The 20,957-nt window shown below is 40.6% G+C and overlaps 2 protein-coding genes across 3 annotated transcripts in view; both read right to left on the bottom strand.

Annotated features, from left to right (window-relative positions):
• Positions 1-8,097: 8,097 nt before the first annotated feature.
• Positions 8,098-12,969, bottom strand: LOC308704200 (uncharacterized protein). Of its 2 annotated transcripts, XM_081388342.1 has the most exons (3): positions 12,641-12,969; positions 11,577-12,072; positions 8,098-10,848 (listed from the first exon to the last, which is right to left on the bottom strand). In XM_081388342.1, the coding sequence occupies exons 2-3, from the start codon at positions 12,055-12,057 to the stop codon at positions 9,446-9,448; spliced, it is 1,884 nt and encodes a 627-aa protein (XP_081244468.1). In that variant the 5' UTR covers positions 12,058-12,072; positions 12,641-12,969; the 3' UTR covers positions 8,098-9,445. The 2 variants fall into 2 exon arrangements, with proteins under 2 accessions (XP_081244468.1, XP_081244467.1); XM_081388341.1 differs by lacking the exon at positions 12,641-12,969 and having other exon boundaries at positions 8,112-10,848; positions 11,577-12,166.
• A 341-nt stretch (positions 12,970-13,310) lies between these two features.
• The window catches only part of megf8 (multiple EGF-like-domains 8), a 29,511-nt gene continuing 21,864 nt past the window's right edge, over positions 13,311-20,957 (bottom strand). The window contains exons 37-44 of the mRNA XM_081389300.1: positions 20,098-20,312; positions 19,812-20,007; positions 19,112-19,280; positions 18,828-19,020; positions 18,158-18,328; positions 17,932-18,062; positions 16,893-17,025; positions 13,311-16,803 (exon numbers count right to left, since the gene is read on the bottom strand). Coding sequence (XP_081245426.1) covers positions 15,319-16,803; positions 16,893-17,025; positions 17,932-18,062; positions 18,158-18,328; positions 18,828-19,020; positions 19,112-19,280; positions 19,812-20,007; positions 20,098-20,312 — 2,693 coding nt within the window. The 3' untranslated portion in view covers positions 13,311-15,318. The remainder of the gene's footprint in view (positions 16,804-16,892; positions 17,026-17,931; positions 18,063-18,157; positions 18,329-18,827; positions 19,021-19,111; positions 19,281-19,811; positions 20,008-20,097; positions 20,313-20,957) is intronic.

The following is a 20,957-nucleotide window of genomic DNA, read 5'->3' as shown; positions in this document are numbered from 1 at the left end:
CAAAGCAAAGAAATGGAAAAGTAGGTAGGGCAGGAGGAAAGGAGAGATAGATGGGGGATATAGAGATGTCTCCACATGCATTTGGCTCTGGAGAATGAGAGTTTGGGCTGGAAGGGGGTGGAATTAGAAAGAGATGTTGGAGAACAACAGAACTAGATAAGGGAAAGAGATTGGACCACAACGATGGAAATAAAACATTGAGATGGGACTTTCTAGGAGTAAAAGGCAGGGGAGACAAAAGTGAAACAAACTATGTGATTTAAAAAATTACCGGATCCAAGCCTTTCCCTGTTGGTCAAAAGTCTGTGCGCTACTTCACCTCTCCTCTTTTTCTACCTCTCTCTTTCAAGTGCTCTCTTGAAAATAAAGGTTCCAGTTAGATAAAAAAAAAAGTGTTTTAAACAGTCCAATGCCTGGAAAAAACTTTTCTCTCCAGTTCTTTATGTGCCAGTAGCCTACTTTAAATAACCCCAAAACAAACAGGCGGATTTGTAACCTATAAATGTATAAGAACTTAACCATGAAGAACCAACTCAACCCAAAACAGAAAGGTTCTTTGATGAACCCAACTTCAGAGAACTACTGAAGAACATTTTATGACTCCATTGAAAGCATAGGTCTTGTTCATACATTTTTATTGAATATTAGGATGCTTGTGTCTGTATTTTTTATGCTATTCCGCCTAATTGAAGAAATCATCGCAAAAAGGACAAAAATATAAGTAGCGCTAAATGTTGTAGAAAAGTAGGATTTTGACCCACGTCAATGTAAAAGGATGAGGAATAGCCTACACCGCGCATACTCGCGCAGATGATGACACGATACGATTACCGAGGCGAGAAACGCATTTCTGTTTAACTACACTAGTAGGTCTAACAAAAAAGGAGGAGATAAGGAGGGAGAATGTCTCTCTAACACCTACACAGAGCGTAAAACAGAGCGACAGGGAGAGAGAGAGGGAGCGAGGGAGGGAGAGAGAAACACACAAGAACTGGCTACGGCTTCAGCGGCGCTGAAGTGAAGCGGCGACGCTGGGAGAACCATAAATCTTCATATAGAGGCTGTTTTGATTAATGCAGCCGAGTCGAGCTAGGGGGCTGGACCTATCCCATTACGCCCTAATGGAAGATGGAGCGCCGCTGTCTCCACCACTAGGCCCCTGTCATTTGTTCCACTTTGCAGTCCATTTGGCCGAGAGACTACAAGCCACTCCATCAAAAATATTTTCAGAGTTAATTTCCGCCCGCTTAATTCGCCTTGATTCGGATTGCGTATCGAATGGCAGGATCGATTTTCGCCTGGCGTCTAAATTAAATAAAAGAGGGGGGTATACTTTAAGACCGCGTTTTCTTTCTTTTCTCTTTTCCATTCTTTCTCTCCCCCTTTTCCAGCAATCCTTCACTTTAGTCCATCTCATTCTTTTTCCCTTGTTGCATCTCATTTCCCTCTCTCCTTTGGCTGTTATAGATATTATAGGGGGTGGGGCATGACAGTGTATTACACATAATCCGAGATCGAGGGAAAGACATTTGGAATGGGGTGATAGATACAGGCTATGGATCTTTCCAGAAACTGTAAACTGGTATTTCAAGCAGGACAAAATGAAAAAGATGTTTTAAATTGGAACATGCAATACTCCACAACTTGTGCAAATTATACGGGGTCGATTTTTTTAAAGGAATGCTTATAGAAAAGTTTGTTATGCAAATGCATATTTAGATAAAATAATGATAAAGCATATTTCATCATGCAAATGAGCGGGTTGCAATGGTTGCAACGTGATTTCGTTAGCACGTTACACGCTAGTTCTATAAACCATATTAAAACGGGTTATTTTAAACAGAATATAATTGAAAGGGATTCATTATCGCCATTTTGTTAGCACATTGCGCGCTAGTTCTATAAAAACCGTCATTTTAAACAGAATATATGGCTTTGAAAGGGGGCGGGGCGATGTCAAAATTAGAGTAACCTAAATTTAATTGGAACAATAATTATTCTTGGATAACAGATCAAAGAGAGAGAAAAACGGGTAGGCTATTGTAGGCTACGTGTTTTGAAGACATGGAAAAAATAATAAAGAAAAAAGTCGCCAAAAGAAATGGAGAGAAGGGAAAAAAGCGCGGTGACAAATTGGTCGAGTGTGTCGCGAATTCCCTTTTAGATTTAAAGCCGCATGTAGCCCATCGTCATATCTTTCCAGAGTAATTTATTTTCCCATTTCTCTCTCTTCCTCAGCCCCTCTCTGTGAATTTATTTGTTGGCCCCCGCGCGTGCTCCAGTCACGTGCGAGTGAAGAGGGGAGGAAAGTCAATAAAAGTCTCCAGCGACAACTGTTTCCCCCCTTGGGCTCTTGCACTTCTGTACTCTTTCTTTTCCTTATTTGTTTCTATTTGTTTATCGTCAGAAACCCTCTCTACAATTTCTTTAGACTCTTACAGACCAATTGGTAAAATTACATTGAATACAGGGATTCATATATAGGATTAATAATATTACAAATGTCAGAAACACTATTTTCATTCAACTAAAAATGTATGGGACATTTGGGCAAGTTTTCGTCAAAAGCCAAAGTACATTCAACATAATTATGCTGAAACAATTGATCAGTTGATCCTATAACTAGAAACACCAAATCCCTTCACAGCTGGATCGTTTAAACACACAAAGTAGCCAAAATGTTGAATTATCTGGTACATCTTCCCTGACAAACGTTGACCGTATCTAAGGGCTTGTCAGTGAAACATGAGGTGTTTCAAACCCCATGAAACTACAACAAGGTTTGACTTTGCAGCCACCCCATGGAGACAAAGACGATGGTTAAGACAAACCCAGATGTGACCATATCGACTCGTTTCAGGCCACCGATATACTCTCTCTATCTAAGTCCACACATCAGTTATTGTCTGATTCTTGAGAAAAATGCCCCAACCCAGAATAATGAATAAATACACAACGTACACAGTCAACAGGCCTCTGGTAAGATACACACTGTGTCAATATTAATCTCACTGACAGAAGATCGAAATATAGCAACTGTCACACATCATCTTTCCTCTCTCCTGTCTCTCCATGGAGTGGGGGTTCAGACAGAAAAAGAGTGTGAGAGAAATAGTGAGAAAGATACAAAACATGAAAAAGAGAAAAGCTGAAATGTGGTCAACACAGAAAGTAGGAGAGACGGAAAGAGATGTAGGAATTTAAACAGGAGGGAAATTAACACAGCAAAAAAAGAACAGCACTAGGAATTTTAACATGCTAAGAGCTAACTGAGGTGTTGGAGATAAAAAAGGGGGGAAAGAAGGAATGACGAGAGGAAAAGTGGAGAACACAGAGCGAGGAAAGAGATATAGAGGGCCCACCAGGGATCGTTTTACGAGCATCCAATTGCTTTCATTGGGGCCCTTCTCTCTCTGTCAATTTCCTTATCGTGGCCTTGATTTAATTTATAGACCTGCTTGAAGCCTTTCAGCTCATAACAATGTGTAGCAAGCAGTGGCATAAGTCAACAGAAACTCTGCAGTCGAACTACGAACAGCCTACAGTCCTATCATTCCTATTTCTTATCCCATCTAAGTCAAGAGTCTTCAACCTCTTTCAGCCTAGTACTCCTTGGTGGATAGAGATAGAGCAGAAACCCCGGTTGCATAAACTACTGGCCTATAGCAACATGAATATAGTACCATAATCATGTACTTTAAATAATTGCGTGATGTTTATTTTGTGAAGCCATTAAAATCATTCAAATTGATGGACAGAGTCATCTCTTATATTTTCATTTTTAACATTTATTTTCCACATTTACTACCAAATTGTAGTTTCTTAACTTCCTTGATCTAAATTATTAGCAGTCTGTATGTTAGTAAAAAACTATCATTTCTGTATTTGTTGCAGAATTGCATACACGCTCGATGTTTTCAATAAGCCTCGAGTGTGAAGGGGCAAAAGCTAAACGCAAATATGAATACAATCTGTCCTTTAGTCTTTGGGAACGCAGAGGTCAGATACTGACCATAACGAAGACTAGAGGGCAATGTACACGGTTCTTATTGGCAGACAATTGGCTTTGAGTTAGCAGCTATTAGTGCCAATTATGGGATATTAGTGTACTCAGGCTTAGTTCATTACAGGAGCCTTTAATTACAAGTATTCCGACCCTTTTAAAGGGTGCTATTGAAAAGGATAACTAGGCTGTGATTACTGTCATATGCACACAAGTTAGTTTAGAATATTGCAGAATAATCTTAAATATTGATAAGGCTCTGATCCAATAATAAATTAAATTTAAATATGGAAGTTTATTTAAAATGTAATAACATAAAATTTAAATACAGAAATGTAAATACTAAAGTTTGTTGCTTCATAACAAAAATATGTACATGTATGTTGTTTAGGCTGAAATCAAAGTAGCTGGTGATAAACCACAATAAAATATTAAGTACAGTAAATAAACATGCTTGTGCAGTATTTTATCAAGTGTTTTTAAGACAATCTAGCATGAAAACATGTCACCGTATGTTGCATGTGTATGTATGGATGGATGGATGGCCCGTTACATAAAAAAATGTGTGAACTTCAGTACCCAGTTCATACAGCAACACACACAGGAATGATCATAAACTACTGTGTACTTTTACCTTTAGTGGTTTAATTAAGATAGCGAGTGGTAGTGTCTGACTGAACACAGGCGATAATGACTCTGAAGTCAGCATCTTAAGCTCAGTCACCTTTGGTCTCTGTGGTCAGTACCTGTGTTCAGCACTGAGGATTAAAGCCTTATCAACTGGAGCAGAGTTGTCAAGATCCACACTCACAGCCAGATTACAGGTTGTGATCCGTTAATAAGTTCATTCACTGCAGATCAAAATGAGATTTATTCATTACACCGACCCCAAGCACACCTTTCTGTCCCACTTTCTCCCTATTCTCCTATGATCTGCTCAGACCTACACAGAATTATCACAAACACTTTTGGATTTTAAGCACTTCATCTGGTCACACTGTCAAGTCTCTGCTCTCTCTTCTTCACTCACAGTATTTCAAAAGGCCTGCATCTTTTCATTCTTTTGATCCCACTATTTGACTCCTCTAAACATCACGTCTGCTTGTCTTCTTTTTCCTTCCGCACTCGCTCGAGTTGTTGTGTTATACTTGTCTTCCACTCCTTACTCTCATCCCCTCACTCTCTTCCTCCTCGCTCAGGCCACATCGTCCCAGCCGGTTATCCCTTTTCCCGCTCTCTCTCCTTCCCTCCCGCGCTCTTTCCCTTGTGATAAATGAGGCTGTCTGTTGGGTGCAGTTCATATTTACTGAGTAGGGGAGCGCACACTGTCAGTCTCCCTCACCCTCCACATCTCTATCCCTGTGCTAAACAGACACCCAAAGCCAAAGGTTAAGATAAGAGGGTGGACTGGGGAGAAGAAGTAAGGAGGTGAAGAAAGGAGCAGTTGTGGATTGTAGATTTGGGGATATAAGGAGAGCTAGTGCTAGAAACCACACATCAGATTAAAAGATGTGTGCATTGACTCTAATCGAAAATGAGAAGCTCCTCATTCTGAGTTTGACAGCACTGACCTAACTCGTTTTCTGCGCTAACCAGCCTCCCCTAAGCAAAACTCACAGCATCATTTCTCCATCTTTTGTGCGCCTGAGCTTTCAGGCACATTTTGTGCACTTAATACGTGCCAAGAAAGTACCATGACCAAAAGAAGAAGAAAAAAACCCTAAAATACACAGTTTCATCTACGCCTACATAAACCATCCCTCACGCACGGCTTGTGTTGTTCGCAGGGAGTGGAAAGTGGTGATTTGACCTCTGTTGTAACCCTTTCATGAATGAGAGAAGTGGATTTGGGCTTGGCTGAGCCCAATGGGACACGGACGCAGCCGCCCTAAAGCCCCCTGAAGACCCCGAAAGCCGGCGGCTCTTCCCACACACTGACCTCTGAGGCCAACAAGCACCAAAACCACTGCAGCGAGACGACACTGTGACACCGGCACACCAAAGCCAACAATGTGTTCCTTCAGCAAATTGACAAGAGTATTGAGAGAAAATATGGAGAAAATTGGATTGTTGGAATTACATATAAAAAAAAATTGGAGATAGGAAAAAAATGTGCAAGAGGGCTCTTATTTAATTCAACATTGAAGTAATTCAATTTCAGATTATTCTAGAGATGGTCAGTCAGAAAAAAGCCTGTAAATAAGGGTATTAGAGTTTCAGCACTGACCGTTGATGGAGCATTTTACAGAAGAACATAGGTCATACATAAAAGAGGTTAAAGATCAAACTATGATCTCAGGACATAAGTCAACACATTTGTTAGCATAGAATATAGCGAACTAAAGGCTGGACTACACTAAATGACTTTTGCACAGATTTTCACCCTGATTTGTGTAGTTGCCGAAAGTCTGCAGATTTTGGGCAGTCGGAAAATCGCATAGTGTTTCATGGGCGCAGACTTTTTGCTTCAGATCTTAAAATCTCTTCAGATTTTAAAAGTCATGTAGCCTAGTTTCCGTTTCCAGCCTTAAAGGTGGCATGAAACGGAAGTTTGAAATAGTATTTTCTTTCATACTGTGATATGAAAAACGTAGGGTGGGACATGATTTCGTCTATCAGGAATGAACTGGATCATTGGATCATTGTGGTTTGCTACTGCTGTGATCTCATTTGAGTGACAGGTTGTCCCGCCCCCACGCCAGTAAACAAGTCATCAGAGAAGAGATGTCACTGCAAGAGGGAGGGGGGAGTTATTTTGATTAAAGATTACGAGATTATACATTTTTTTAAAATAATGATGTGCAAATAAATCATTTATAAAAAAAATACGGCAATATTCTATAAAAAGAATCTATTTTGATTTCATGGTGACTTTAAGAGCCCGGTCACATAAACAGCGGTCTTGCGTTTAAAAACGCGAAAAAGAAAAGTCGGCTCCATGGCCCTCATTTGTGAGACCTCGAAATGTGGGTATCTGCAGGTTGGAGTAATCCGAACGCCCCTACCTTTTGGCGCGCCCATTACTCCGACCTAAAGCTACCACTGTCTCGAAAAATCCACGAGTCGCACCAACCAAAGAGGTCCGTCTAGCGCTTGTTTACATACAAAAAAAAATACAAAAAAAATTTTAAAGCAGCACAGCGGAACACAAATTCTGTGTAGAGAAAGTTTGATTTTATAATCACAATTTGACACGGAGACAAGGGAGTAGCGCAAACAGAATTACATGTTACGCATTAGAAGCCGTTATGCTTTTTCACTTGTTTGTGTGAAATTACCCATGAGGCTGTCTCGCTGTGTGAAGAGTGAGAAACACAGGAGACAGATGGCACCAAAGCACATCCTAATTCCCAAAAGCACACATTGACAGATATCTGTTTCCCCCTGGTGCCCCAAAGGAGGAACTGCTACCAAATTGAAATGTTAGTTGCAATTTATAAAAATGCAGTTTCTATTGAGGGACTTACAAAGCCAGTACCATTCAAAAGCAGTATTTTTGGAGAGTGTATTCAAAAACTCAAAAATGTTACCCAAGTTACAGTCTCCAATGGTCATTTCTCTCCGTACCCTGTAAGACAAGAAAATCATGTGAGCGGGGACAAAACCTGTCACATAATCTGTCTCAATTTTCAAAATCTATTAATTTTGTGCGTGGCTCACCTCCCTATCACCCAATCTTTAGGAGCCGTGCTTGTTCTGACAACTATTATTATACTACAGCAACAGAGAGAATTAAAACACGCTCCCTTCCCATACATCTCCCTGACCCTCCTCTCAGACAAGAGGCTTGCTAAATGAAAAATGGACATGCTTTAAGAAGTATTGATTCCAGCTTTAAACAAAGGTAGACTCAATATTATTTAGCCCTAAATACATCTTTGTTATCTGTGTTGGTGCACCAGTCACGCTGTTGTCCTCGTAATCGCAGACATAAAAATAATAGGGCTATTCCCCCAACATTGACTGAAGCAGACCTGTTCGGGCCCTTTGACCAAGTGATCCATCTATTGGCTTTAAGCGTTTGCACAGACTGCGACAATGCTTTGGTAGTTTCTGCACAAGCTGAGAAGGAAAGACAAAAAGACAATGTTTTAGACAAAATGGCCATGGTTAGTATATTGTATTTTACTCTTTATTTAAGATAAGACGAATACAGTTTCAGATGCACAGTTCAAGCCAATACAATGACGAAACCACTGAGTAAATTTTAGCAAACAGTCACAAGTCATATATTTCGAAATTAGCAGAAAAATCATGATTTGAGCTTCATACTGATTTTTATATTACATCAGTATGACCAAGTTATCAGTGCTTCAGGCCATAAACTCATCTTAACTAGCCACAATCATAATTATTACATTATCTTACATTTGAAATACTTTGGCATTGAACAGTAACAATAAATGGAAGGATTTTAGGATCAACTACAACAATAAACTGTAAAATAACCAACTCATTACAGTATTTACTTGATGAAAATTCAACACACAAAGGTAGATATACAGTGCCCTCCATAAAGCATTAGGATGGTAAAGACAAAATTGCTTTTTTGCTTTACACAAGGCATCTGAACATACGAGGCAAACGTGCATAATGTCACTTTTATATTAACACAACTGCTTTTACACTTAGTTGGCAACAACATGTGCCTCATTCATCTTTTAATCATATTTTCAGATGACTCGAGTGTTGAGCAAAAAGAGTCATTTTGACCTCAATTTATACATGATGCAGCCTTTAAATGCTTCCATTATTATTATGCCATATATATATATATATATCCTTGTTCATTATTATGAACCAACAGTGTCTTCAAATGGTTAAATATGAACTTTAAATAATTTTACAATTTAATCTACAGTGCTGCCAACACCTTTAAATAGATACATTGAAGCCAAAGCACTGTTTTTCTGGTTCTTTTTTTCCAGATTTAATTCCCAAACTAACAAAAATAAATGTAAGGCATTAATTCTATTCATTTAATGTACCCAATGGAGTTGAGCATGCAAAATAACTATATGCTAAACCTTTAAAGGAATAGTTCACCCAAAAATGAAAATTCTGTCATCCTTTACTAACCCTCATGTCATTCCAAACCTGTATGAATTTCTATTTCTGCTAAACACAAAATAAGATATTTTGAAGAATGTCAGTAACCAAACAGTTGATGGGTCCCATTGACTTCCATAATCAATGGAGCCCATCAACTGTTTGGTTACCTATCTACTTTTGTGTTCAGCAGAAATAGAAATTCATACAGGTTTGGAACAACTTGAGGGTGAGAATTTTCATTTTCGGGTGAACCATCCCTTTAAGGGCAGTCCAGAAAGGATTATGCACATGGATTCAGATACTTTTAAGAAGTAAACTAATTTCCAATTCATCAATAAACACCCAACCCATTTCCCCAAATGAAACAGAAATGGTGCAGACTCCTTCTCCTCATATATGCTTTTCCATGTGTTGAGAAAGATGGTGTGAGCGAGTGAAGGTGCGGAGACACCGCGGGCAGCTGTAAGGCCTCTCGCCCGTGTGCGTTTGCTTGTGTAACTTCAGGTGCTGGGGCAGAAGAAAACTTTTCCCGCACTCCGTACACTTGTAGGGTCTGTGGCCCGTGTGGCTGCGCCTGTGCTTGCTGAGGTCGCCTGAGTTGTTGAAGCGGCGGTCGCAGTCAGAACAGGCGTAGGGTTTTTCCCCCGTGTGTCTCCTCATGTGTTTGGTCAAATCGCCGGATTGGGCGTAGCTGGAGCCGCACTGCTCGCAGCGGTACGGTTTCTCGCCAGTGTGCGTGCGCATGTGGTTCTTCAGGTGTTGGATACGGACGAAACGCTTGCTGCAGACGTTACAGTAGTACGGCCGCTCGCCCGTGTGAATGCGCAGGTGTTTCTTGAGCACGTCCTCCCGTGTAAATGTCTTTGTGCACTCTCTGCACTGCAGCATTCGCTCGGAGTTGTGCGCTCTTTGGTGGACCTTCACGTACCTCAGAGCAGAGAACGTTTTGCCGCAGTCGGGGCACGGAAATGTTTTTTCTTTGGAGTGAACGTCTTGGTGGATCCGAAGCGTCGATCGGTGGCTGAAACTCATCCCGCATTGGGGGCACTGGTACGGCCTTTCCCCCGTGTGGGTTCGCAGATGGCATCTAAGGTGGCCCATCCTGGCGAACTCTTTCTCGCATTCGGGGCACTTGAACGGCCGGATTCCTGTGTGGATGACTTTGTGCTTCCGCAGGCTCCCCATATCAATGAACCTACGGCCGCAGTCTTCGCAGACGCACGGCTTCTCGCCCGTGTGAGTACGTTTGTGTATCGTCAGACATTGAAGCGTGGAGCAGTTCTTTCCACAATCTCGGCACAAGTAGCCACGGTCCGTGCAAACGGGTTCGTCGACACCCACTGTGGGTTTCTTCTCGTCCTCTTCGTGGCAGTGATGTGGTCCGAGACCCCAGACTCCGGCGAAGCTTTTACCGCATGCGGCACAGCTAATATGTCCATCTTTACACACCGTGGCTAAGCCATGGCATCGGCGGCAGTGGTTTTGCAGGTTACCGATGTAATCGAAGCTCCGATCACACTGCGGGCACGTGTAACGCTTTCGGGTGGGTTTGGGCGTGGGAAGGTGGGCCTTGCGCATGTGGGTCTCCAGCTGCCTCTGAGAGAAGAACCGATAGTGACATGACGAGCAGCTGAGCATCCCAGAGGATATTTTAGAGCAGTTGTAGACTTTGTGTTTTTTTACCCAAGCCAGATATTCACCTTGATGGCACCATTTGAGGTGTTTGTCCAGGTAGGTAAACTCAGTGAAAGTCACAGTGCAATGGGGGCAAGGAAAAATCAGAGAGGAAGAAGCTGTGAAGGGAAAAAGAGACAGAAAAAAGAACTCGAAAGTCAAATGTCAAGTCTTCTTAGGTTTAGGTTATGATCTCAAATCAATTAACATGCAGTGTTATTAATATTAATGAAAACAACAACAAAAACTTAGACTGAAATCAACGCATATATGACTGGAAGACCTGAAACTAAATCTAAAACTATCTAAAATAGCACTACATTTTTTTGTCTATATTTTTTAAATAAATGTTACATTTATTTTTATTCATCACTATCCAATTATTGTTTAACTTCATTATAAAAAGTTTATACAGTCGGTATCCATTTTTGATACGGGGCAAATTGTATAACCCACCATATGTCACTAACAGGAAGGGTTCACTGTCAGTAATAATCAATTGTTATTTAATTTCATTATATCAAATTAAATATTTACATTATTAGTTTATTACTTATTTATGGGCAAATTGTATAACCAGCCTTCATCAAACACGAATATGCCACCAGATAACACTTTGTAAATTATACAATTTACCACACACTAAATTTGGCAGTATAAAAATACTAAAATAATTACTATTAAAATTAAAATACTAAATAAAAAAATAGATAAGCATTAAACTATACTATCACCCAAACTAAACTAAAATGAAAGGACAAAAAAAAAAAAAAAAAAAACGCATGTCTCCACATTTTGTAAATTTTGGTAAACTATAAGACCAGGGCTTATTAAATAAATCAATTACTTGTGTTTTTCTCCAGGCCAGAAGCACCCACAGAGATTTCATCTGGTGTCTCAAGCTTCACTTCCTTCCAACTCTCATTTTCCTCCTTCACAATCAAGGCAGACTCTCTCTGCAGCACTTCGTAAATGCCGGGCTCAGTTTTGACCTGAAAACTGGGTGGGTTTAAGGGGACATAGTCTGGTTCTGTCTTTGGAACGAACGCTCTGAAAGCAGGAGGATGAGGCTGCAGCTTCTGTTGTTCAGATGACACCGTGAGGACTCCCAAAGCCTCCAGCTCTTCTTGTTCTGGTCTCATCTGTGTGACCTCAGGACAGGCGTCCATAACACAGTCCTGAGTGTCATTAGATGTTTTGGTTTTATCCGTGTCGATACTGATGCCATCACTATTTGGTGGCAATGGCTCTTTATCAACATTTTGCAGCTGTTTGGCTATTTTCTTTTGTCTGGATAACATTCTTTTCTTTAACATGTTAGCTTTCATCTTCTTGTGCACAACCTAAAGAAATATTTGGGAAGGACAATAATATAGTCTATAGCTTTACTTACAAGAAATACCTGGAATAGCATAAATACTATGATATTATTACTATTATAAGTACAATTTCTTCTTTAAAATTATCACCCAAACTGATAGGTTGATGTTTTGGTTCTCCAATCTCAAATTCCAGTAGGAAGTAAAGCATCTGGATTTGAACAAAATTTAGCTGAAAAATCTATGTTTTGGAACATGGTGGCTGGTTAAAGGTGGTCTAACGTAATAGTCTGTACAAACTGGTCTGTCTGGTGTCCCATATGGCCAAGCATGTGTTTACTGGTCTCTCAGTCAGACCAGCTGAAAAGTGTGCGAGACTCCTCTAAAACCAGCCATGAAGACTGCCTGACCAGGCTGGGACACCTACTAAAACCAGGAAACCACCTCAGGCTAGTTTATGTTTATTAGCAGGCATATTTAATCATGGAGGTTCCTATAGCTAATGTGACAGTGACAGTATTAGCTGGTTGCAGACATGCAGATGTAAACATGAGGGTCGTATTGACTCAAGTAAAGCACAAAATCATCTTACCGCAAATACTAAACCTTTAGTTAATCGGTTGCATTTAGGCGGCAATGAAAATCCGATTGTAATGAAGATTGTGTTGGTTGTCTAAAGGATTTGGACACTGACAGCCTTTAGTGTACAGCATCCTACACCTTAAACAGGCGTCTTGTACATCCATCCACCCTAAAATGACACCAACAACACGTCTAATTATACTAAGAGATTGGGAGTTTAGATCTCAGGGACATGACGCAGTTTGCGATTGAGTCCATGTCTGAAATACGTTAAAACGATACTGGTTATAGATAACATCAATGTAAAGCCAGCAACGATGATACATTTCAAAATAAGGTAAACGCAGTAGCGGTTTTCAAAATAAAAGTTCGTGAACGCTTGTTTTGTATGTATTCTCTCTTTAAATAAAATAAAAAAAGACATTTAAAAGACTTATTCCGAAATAAAATACATTTTAAACTTAATCAAATAAAAAATGATGATAAAAAATGATTTGAGGTCAATTTTTACACCGTTTTCTATGCATCTAATCCTAATATAACCTAATCAGGAAAGATCACTGTGTAAGAGACCCGATTTTAATCATACCTAAAAAAAAAATTTTATAGCACATCAAATTTTTATAAGAAGAAAGTTTTAAGTCTGGAATAAAACCAACACAACAAACCCTGTTAATTAATGGATGATATTTTATTATGGACAAACTGCTGTTAAGCATCAAAGGCATGTGCATCAACCACAGAAAAAGCTGCAAAAGCATTTGGAAATGACTGAATAGAACACAAAACTTTCTTTACCCTATTCAAACCTGATTTAATGACCAAATAACAATATAACCCATTGTCAGCTGAAGATTGCTTTATCCCTTGTGCTGCAGCATCTGAGATAAATCTGATATGGCTTCTCCTGTTATGTTTATATTATTTACATTAAATAACCATTATGTCAAATGAACACTTTTCATAGTATCTTATAATTCACCAGGACGCTTCAATTCTCAAAAGAAAAAAAGAAAGAAAAAAAAAGACAGACAGACAAGAAAAAAAAAAGGAAAAAAGAGAAAATGTAACTTTCTACATCAACTTACATAAATACCAGTCAGAACATAGTGGAAAATATCAGTCCATCCTCAAAACACAAAACAACAAATAAGCAAAACAATGGTGACTCCATATAAATGGCAATACAAACACCAAGAACCATCATACATGTTAAGGGATAACTGTAGTATTTTCTTCTCTTTATTTTATTACCTTGTAGTTTCTCACCAGGAGCATACTATATTTTAGGTTTAAAATTTCCATTGCACTTTTTGTTCAACAGATCTCATACATCAGGCTAAAACATGACCCATCAGAATGCTGCAGCAACCCAGATTGGGCAATAAAATTGAATTGATCATCCCACTGTCCTACAAAGATTAAAGTAATATAAAATATTCAACAGTTGTTGAAACCGAAGTAGTGTAAGGAGGGAACAGAAAAAAAATAGTATCCTTCATTTTTTTTTTTTTTTTTTTTACTTTTCTGCATGGGCCCTTGGTTAATCAGTTTATTCCTTCATAAAACTCACAATTGCAGCACTGAAGATTAATGGCCTAAACTCAATTAGAAATTCAGTCCTAAATTTAATACAAAACGTCTTGTCAAGGCAAAGTGAGTAAAGGCATTTCATCAATGCAAACAAAAAGGACATGTAAGCTGTTGATTGACAGTCTGAAATGCATCTTCAGTCTGAATCAATATGTATATAAAAAAGCCAATGGCTCACCATGAAACTATTGACCTATTGACTAGATTCAAATCTGCTATATTACAGGAAGCATCAATCAATCACAGCCATGACAAAATACCAGTAACAAAAGCATTACAACTACATTTTTTACAACATTTGTCCACGTTTTTTGCAGACAATCAAAGTTTTGCACATTCAAGCGGACATGTTGCACCGTCTCTTGGTTTGGATGGCAGTTCAGATTGTCACATGAAAATATAAAGCACATTGGTTCAGCTGCAAAGACAACTTTTTCACCGGTTGATATGTCATGCCGTTGTCATCGTCTTGTAGAGCTAATTTCAGTAGTGTATATATAGGACGCAGTAAAGCATGGAGATAAAAGTTGGGCGTTGCATAAAGGTTGCTGCCTCAAGTCAATATAGGAGCTTGTTAGGAGTGATAAACAAGTAAACAACACTTAATTAATTACAGTATATGTACAAATCACATTTCCAATGATTTACCTTTTTTCTCTCCTGTAATAAATACATCCCTTTTGTAGCCCCAACAAAGCAAACCAAAACGAAAGGGATAGTTTACCTTGAAAATGGTAATTTACTCACCTTCATGTCATTCAAAACTTGTATGTTTTCTTCAGTGGAACACAACAGAAGATATTTTGGAGTGTTTTTTGTCCATACAATGAAAGTCAATGGGGTACAATTTCATTTTCTTTTGCTGTCTTTTTGTTTTTGACTTTCATTGCATGGACAAAAAAGTCATTCCTGTAACAACATAAGGGTGAGCAAATGCTGACAGAATTTTCAATTTTGGGGTAAACGGAATTCCCTTTAAAAAATCTGCAACTTCCTTTGTCCTTCCTTTTCTTGCTCATGAAAACTCCCTTGATTGTTTTTTTTTTCCTTTTCAATATCTTTCTCCCATTCATTTCCTATCTCATTAAGTTCTCCTCACATGGCCATGGTGGTTAGATGCTGGTGGCCCAGCAAGCCTTTTCGGCCGCCCCCAGCACCAGGGTGCGTTCCTGCTCCACCATGTCCACAGTACTCCTGCAAATTCTGTCGCAAAGTGACGAGTGCCGAACCCAAGCAGGCCCGGTTGGGTGCAAGGATGCCTCCTGGCAGCTGTATGAGCACAGTGGCCACCCCTGCCATCCCGTCGTCTGTGGGCTCTAGAGTGATTGGTCCGACTTTGAAGGACGAGTACGAAAAACCCATGAGTTGAGAAAGGAAGGGGTCGGAGCGGCAGAAATGCTGGTAGCTGCCATGCGAGGACGGATGATGGTGGTGGTGATGCGAGGTCGGGTTGGCCGTAGAGCTGGGCGCATAGTGGTGAGCGTTCAGGTAGTGCAGGGGAAGGTGCTGTCCGTTGGTGCCTCCACTCAAAGCGAGATGGTGGTGGTGGTGGAGGTGAATGGTAGTGCCTGTGCTGGGGTCGTGTTTGTAGGACAAAGCCCCAGGTCGTCCCCTCTGGCCCATCACCATGCCACCAAGCTTGCCTGTCCGGACCTGGGCCAGGGATACGGCGCTGCCCCCTCCGGCAGAGGGCAAGTAAACCAGCTGCGGCTCCTCGGGCTCCAGAAAGACGGTGAGTTTGGCGAACGGGCGAGAGGCCATCTTGGTCATCTCTTGAATGTGGCGTCGCTGCTCTCGGCGGAAGTCTAAGAACTGCTTGACTTTCCAGAGTAGCACGCAGACGGACAGGAAGAGGAAGAAGCAGGAGAAGAAGACAGAGAAAAAGACAAAGAGGTCAATGTGGGCCTGGTCCTGTCGTAGAAAGAGGAGGCCTTGAGACTCTCCGTTATGGGTCTCCGTGCCCACGCCGCGTAGGGCGATATAGAAACGGCTGGACTTGAGCGAGTGCACTTCGTGCGGGAAGGTGATGACAACGCGGTCCCGTACACTGCGTACGATTAATACCGTCTGTGGCTTCCACACGGTGATGTAGGTTATGAGACCTTCGGTTCGTTCTTCCCGCACCTCACGATCTGTACCTTGTGACTTTGTAGACTGCAGAGTGCCGAGTAATGCCGACGAGGAGTTCGCAAACACCTTCATGGGCGACGGTGGGGCGAGAGGAACCTCCTTTTCTCCCCGTGAAGCGGTCGCAGAGGTAGCCTCGTCCTCAATCTTGATGGTATGCACGCCGGTCTGGCGGTCTACCTCCACAATGAAGGTGTCATGCGAGTTTGATACGTAGACCTCGACCTCTCCAAATGTAACGTCAATGGTGACACGGATATCCACGTTAGTGAACTTGGGCTGGGCAGAAAAGAACACCGTGCGGCCCATGAGCAGATTGCGGATGTTGGGCTCATGGAAGCAGTTGACCTGTGACGTGGGATCGAAGCAGCACTCGCTGTCCACGTTGAACTGCCGGTAGCACTGCCGCCCATTTACTGGATTGCCATTGAACGAATCTTTGCACTTGGCGCACTATAAGCACAAATAGGATTAATGCATGCAAGGTCTTATTTGTGAAATAGAGAATAAAATGTCATTTGTTGTAATGAATTGGTCATTACCTGTTGTCTGTAACACTCTTTGCGGTCATTCTGTGGGCTGCTCAGACAGGATGAAGTTTCTGTGTTGTTCTGACAAGGACAGCCAGTGCCATCATGTTCATTACAGGTGTCTGCATGGGCGTTACACTGACATCTACAAGCAAGCAATAGAAAAAAATGGAAGTCTAACTGGATCAGAAACTTTGTATTTTTTACAAAGTGACTTTTAAAAAGCTTAAGATTGAGTCATTCTCTTATCTCTAACATGGTAGACAACTGCCAACTTTTTTTTTAATTCTCTGTAAACATGCGCTAACTTTTGGCAGTCAAATTAAATAATAGCACCTTTCACACAGAGGTTTTACTTGTAAATTACCAGTAAATTACCATTAAGAGATTGTGTGAACAGGACCTTTTCAAAAATACCGGTAAATCAGTTCTGGCAATTTCCCGGTATGAGAAGTTGTAACATCACTTTAATATTGCTGGTATGATGCTGTGTGTGAACAAAGAATGAAGATTACCAGTATGAGCACATGAGGTCAGAATGCGCTGACGTAAAAAGGTTGCTTTAGGCCAATCATAAAGCTCTGGTGGATGAAGAAAACACCTCAGTATTTAAAGGTAATTTCCAATGACTGACATCAAGAGTTTACCGGTATTTTAGTACTGATGTGTGAATGGTATCTTACCAGTAAAAAGACTGAATGCCATTGCTTGTGTGAACAGCATATTTGTGTATTTAATGGGGAAATTGTTCTGTAATTTACTGGGATTGCTGTGTGAAAGGGGCTAATGAGTCAAGGGATATGCTTAAAAATCATAAAAGACAATGTTTCCAAGTCGAGAGCATTGCAACACAGTTTACTGTAGTTTTACTGCACATTTAAAAAGTCTAAACATCCTTTCAGGTTTTCTATGCATACAACAACAAAAATCTGCATACATTGCACATTATATATAGTGCATTCTACTTTCTCACAAGAATACAAGCATGACAAATATCTAATGAAATATAAGAGAACAATAACAGACAATGCTAATTTTCTGATCCACTCACTTCTCACACCTCCCTTGCAGCAGGAAGTAGCCACTGAGGCAGCTCTCACACTTATCCCCGACACTGTTGTTCTGACAGCTCACACACACAGCATTGTCCTCAGTAGGGCCCTCTGTTGCCCATTGTTCAATCTAAGAAGCATAAGTATACAAAGAAGGACTCAGGCCCTGCAACAAAACTTCATCAACTGCATACAGAGAGAACAGATCTCCTAAACACTGCTTACGCTGTCACGGTCCAGTGGATAGTCTTTGGGATTTTCCACTGCCCTCCGATGCTCGTCTTTGGACAGACATACATCACTGTTCCCTCTGCAGAACTCGCGACATGGGCGACACATCCCACCTCCCACTGCTGAGCCCACAAACAAGGGCTTACACTTTTCACAGTGCTGACCCTAATAAGAAAAAATGACTTTTATTCAGCAATGGCAAATTAAATTGATAAAAAGTAACAGTAAAGACATTTAAATTGTTACAAATGATTTCTATTAAATCAAAGAACCCTTCAAAAAACCGCAAAAATATTAAGCAGCACAACTACTTTTAACTGTAAATCAGTGTATTAGAATGATTTCTGAAGGATCATGTGACACTGGAGTAATGACTGCTAAAAACTTAGTTTTGCCATCATGGGAATAAATTATACATTTTAAAATATATTCAATTAGAAAATATTTTAAATTGTAATAATATTTCTGCTTTACTGTATTTTTGATCAAATAAATGCAGCATTGATGACTATAAGCGTTCTTTCAACATAAAAATAAATAATTACCAACCCCAAACTTTTGTATGATTATGTCAAACGAAAGGCAATAATTCTTAAAAGGATCTATTCATGGCAACAACAAAAAAAAAACCAACAACAAAAACCCACTTGAACCTTCTTATTACCTTTGTGTTATTCTTGCACTCTAGACAGGTGTCCAGCTGAGAGATGCTTTTACAGTTACTGTGTTTGTTACAGCGGCACTGAGAGGAGCAGTTTTCCCCGACAAACCCAAAGTGACACTGACAGACTCCTGGAAACACACAGGTCCCATTAACACAGCCTTGAGCGCACACTGGCTCACACTGACCCGACACACTGAGAAAAAGAGAGAGAGGAAACATACATTAACTACTCAACAACTGGAAGGTCAATGATACTGTTTGAGAATGAAAGCTGTTAAAAATACCTGCTTAGTACGTAGCCCTGTCTGCATGTGCAGTGGTAGCCTTCAGGCTGATCATGGCAGTCTTGAGTGATATTACAGTGGTGATGTCCATTGGCACACTCGTCCTCCTCTGGGCAGTGCAGGAAGGACCAGCTACTGTTCCACTGTGGGCACAGAGGCTCACTCACGCCTGCAAAATAGGAAGACAATTAAGTTTTAATACCATAGAAAAATAGATAAACGAGTGAAATAGGTGGGGTGTAACAATTCAGAAGTTGTCTAGAGGGATGTTGGGTCTAAATATAGTGCAAAAGTCAGTTTCTGGAAGTAAAAGTCACAGTTGCCCCAAATGTTGTGGTTCAGCTCTTAGCTGGTTGCTTTGGTATGTAGCTTCTAACTCTTTAAAAAAAAAAAAAAAACTTTGTTAAAAATCCCAATGGGGAAAATACCAAGGCTGCTGAAAAAGTGGGCAACTATTGAACTCTACAGATTTCTCTGGAATACTTGAGTCTTACAGGTCAATCACGACAATGAGTGCTCCAATACTTATGTACAATGACAGCAAAACCAGGTCTCTTCCTTTCTATACCCCGGCAGGGATATTTTGATAAACTGAATACAGCAGGCCTCTAAAAGGTTTATACCTTATGAATAAATTCAGTGTCATCCATTTTTACATGATTCAAAAGCTGAATCTGCAGAAAGACATAAAGACATGTACCATTCAGCCCTCCCTGAAGACAGCGTCCTGCCCCGTTACCACCACGGGCAGCACACCAGCCACACTGTGGCCTGGAAATGCATTGGGAGCACTGCGTAAGCTGGAAGCACTGGGGAGAGCAGGAATCTTCATCCGTGAGCAAACGGCCGCACTGACCAGCCTCACAGCGCAACGGAACAAAGGAGGGACTCATGCACTGGAGAAAAAAGATGACAGATGACGAGTTTGCGGGTCGGATTCCTTTTAGAAAATCATCAAGTTAGAAATAACTTTGCGAAAACCTTACCTGCTGCAGTGCCATGCTCCATACACAGCGCTGCCAGCCTCCATCAGAGCCACGGGAGCTTAAACAATGGTTGCAGGTTTTGATTTCATGGCAGGGTTCAGGACAAGGCATTGGTGGAGAGGACTCCACTTGCATGGGAGACACATTAAGCAAGGCGTAGCTGAAACACGTCCAGTCGTACGTTGGATTTACGCTCAGGATACGTCTGGTCTCACCTGGACGGTTAAACCAAAAGTAAAAAATATTAAATGGATAGTTCACCAAAAAAAAAAAAAAATTTCTTCCGTGTGGGCCTCTGATGCGAGTACACGAGAGCGCCACGGTGCATGTGCGAGAACTGAGAAGATGACGCAGATGGATCTCGATGAGTGTCATCATCTCAGTTCTCGCGCATGTGTCGTGGCGCTCTCGTAAAAAGTATTCTCGTCGCTTGATAAACTTAAGGTTGAGCCACTGTAGTCACTTGGACTATTTTAACAATGTCTTTACTAAGTTTTCTGTGCCGGCAGATGAAATTACCTAGCAGCCTATGAGGGAGTGAACCAGCTCTCAGATTTCATAAAAAAAAATCTTAATTTGTGTTCCGAAGATGAACGAAAGTCTTAAGGGGGTTGGAACAACATGAGGGTGAGTAATTACTGACAGAATTTTCATTTTTGGGTGAACTTTAACTACAAGCGGTTTTGCTGATATTTGTATAAAGAGACGTTTAGATCTGGAGTTGCCAAGATAAACTTTGCATTGGCTCGTTTGTTGGGGGAATGCAAAACTTTTATTTTAGTAATATATATTGGGTTACATAACATAATAATAAAGTTATATAATAATTGTTCCTCCCATCTCATATTTTTTCCATCAGC

This window comes from Scardinius erythrophthalmus (genome assembly GCF_964197995.2).
Source record: "Scardinius erythrophthalmus genome assembly, chromosome: 16".
Taxonomy (NCBI): Eukaryota; Metazoa; Chordata; class Actinopteri; order Cypriniformes; family Leuciscidae; genus Scardinius; species Scardinius erythrophthalmus.
This window is presented reverse-complemented; position numbering and strand designations above follow the sequence as displayed.

Excerpts from the sequence above, each read along its gene's own strand:
- LOC308704200 (XM_081388342.1), bottom strand. The coding sequence starts at position 12,057 with ATGAAAGCTAACATGTTAAAGAAAAGAATGTTATCCAGACAAAAGAAA. Across the intron at positions 10,849-11,576 it reads TGGCCTGGAGAAAAACACAA|CTTCTTCCTCTCTGATTTTT; the intron begins GTAATTGATTTA and ends TTCCCTTCACAG.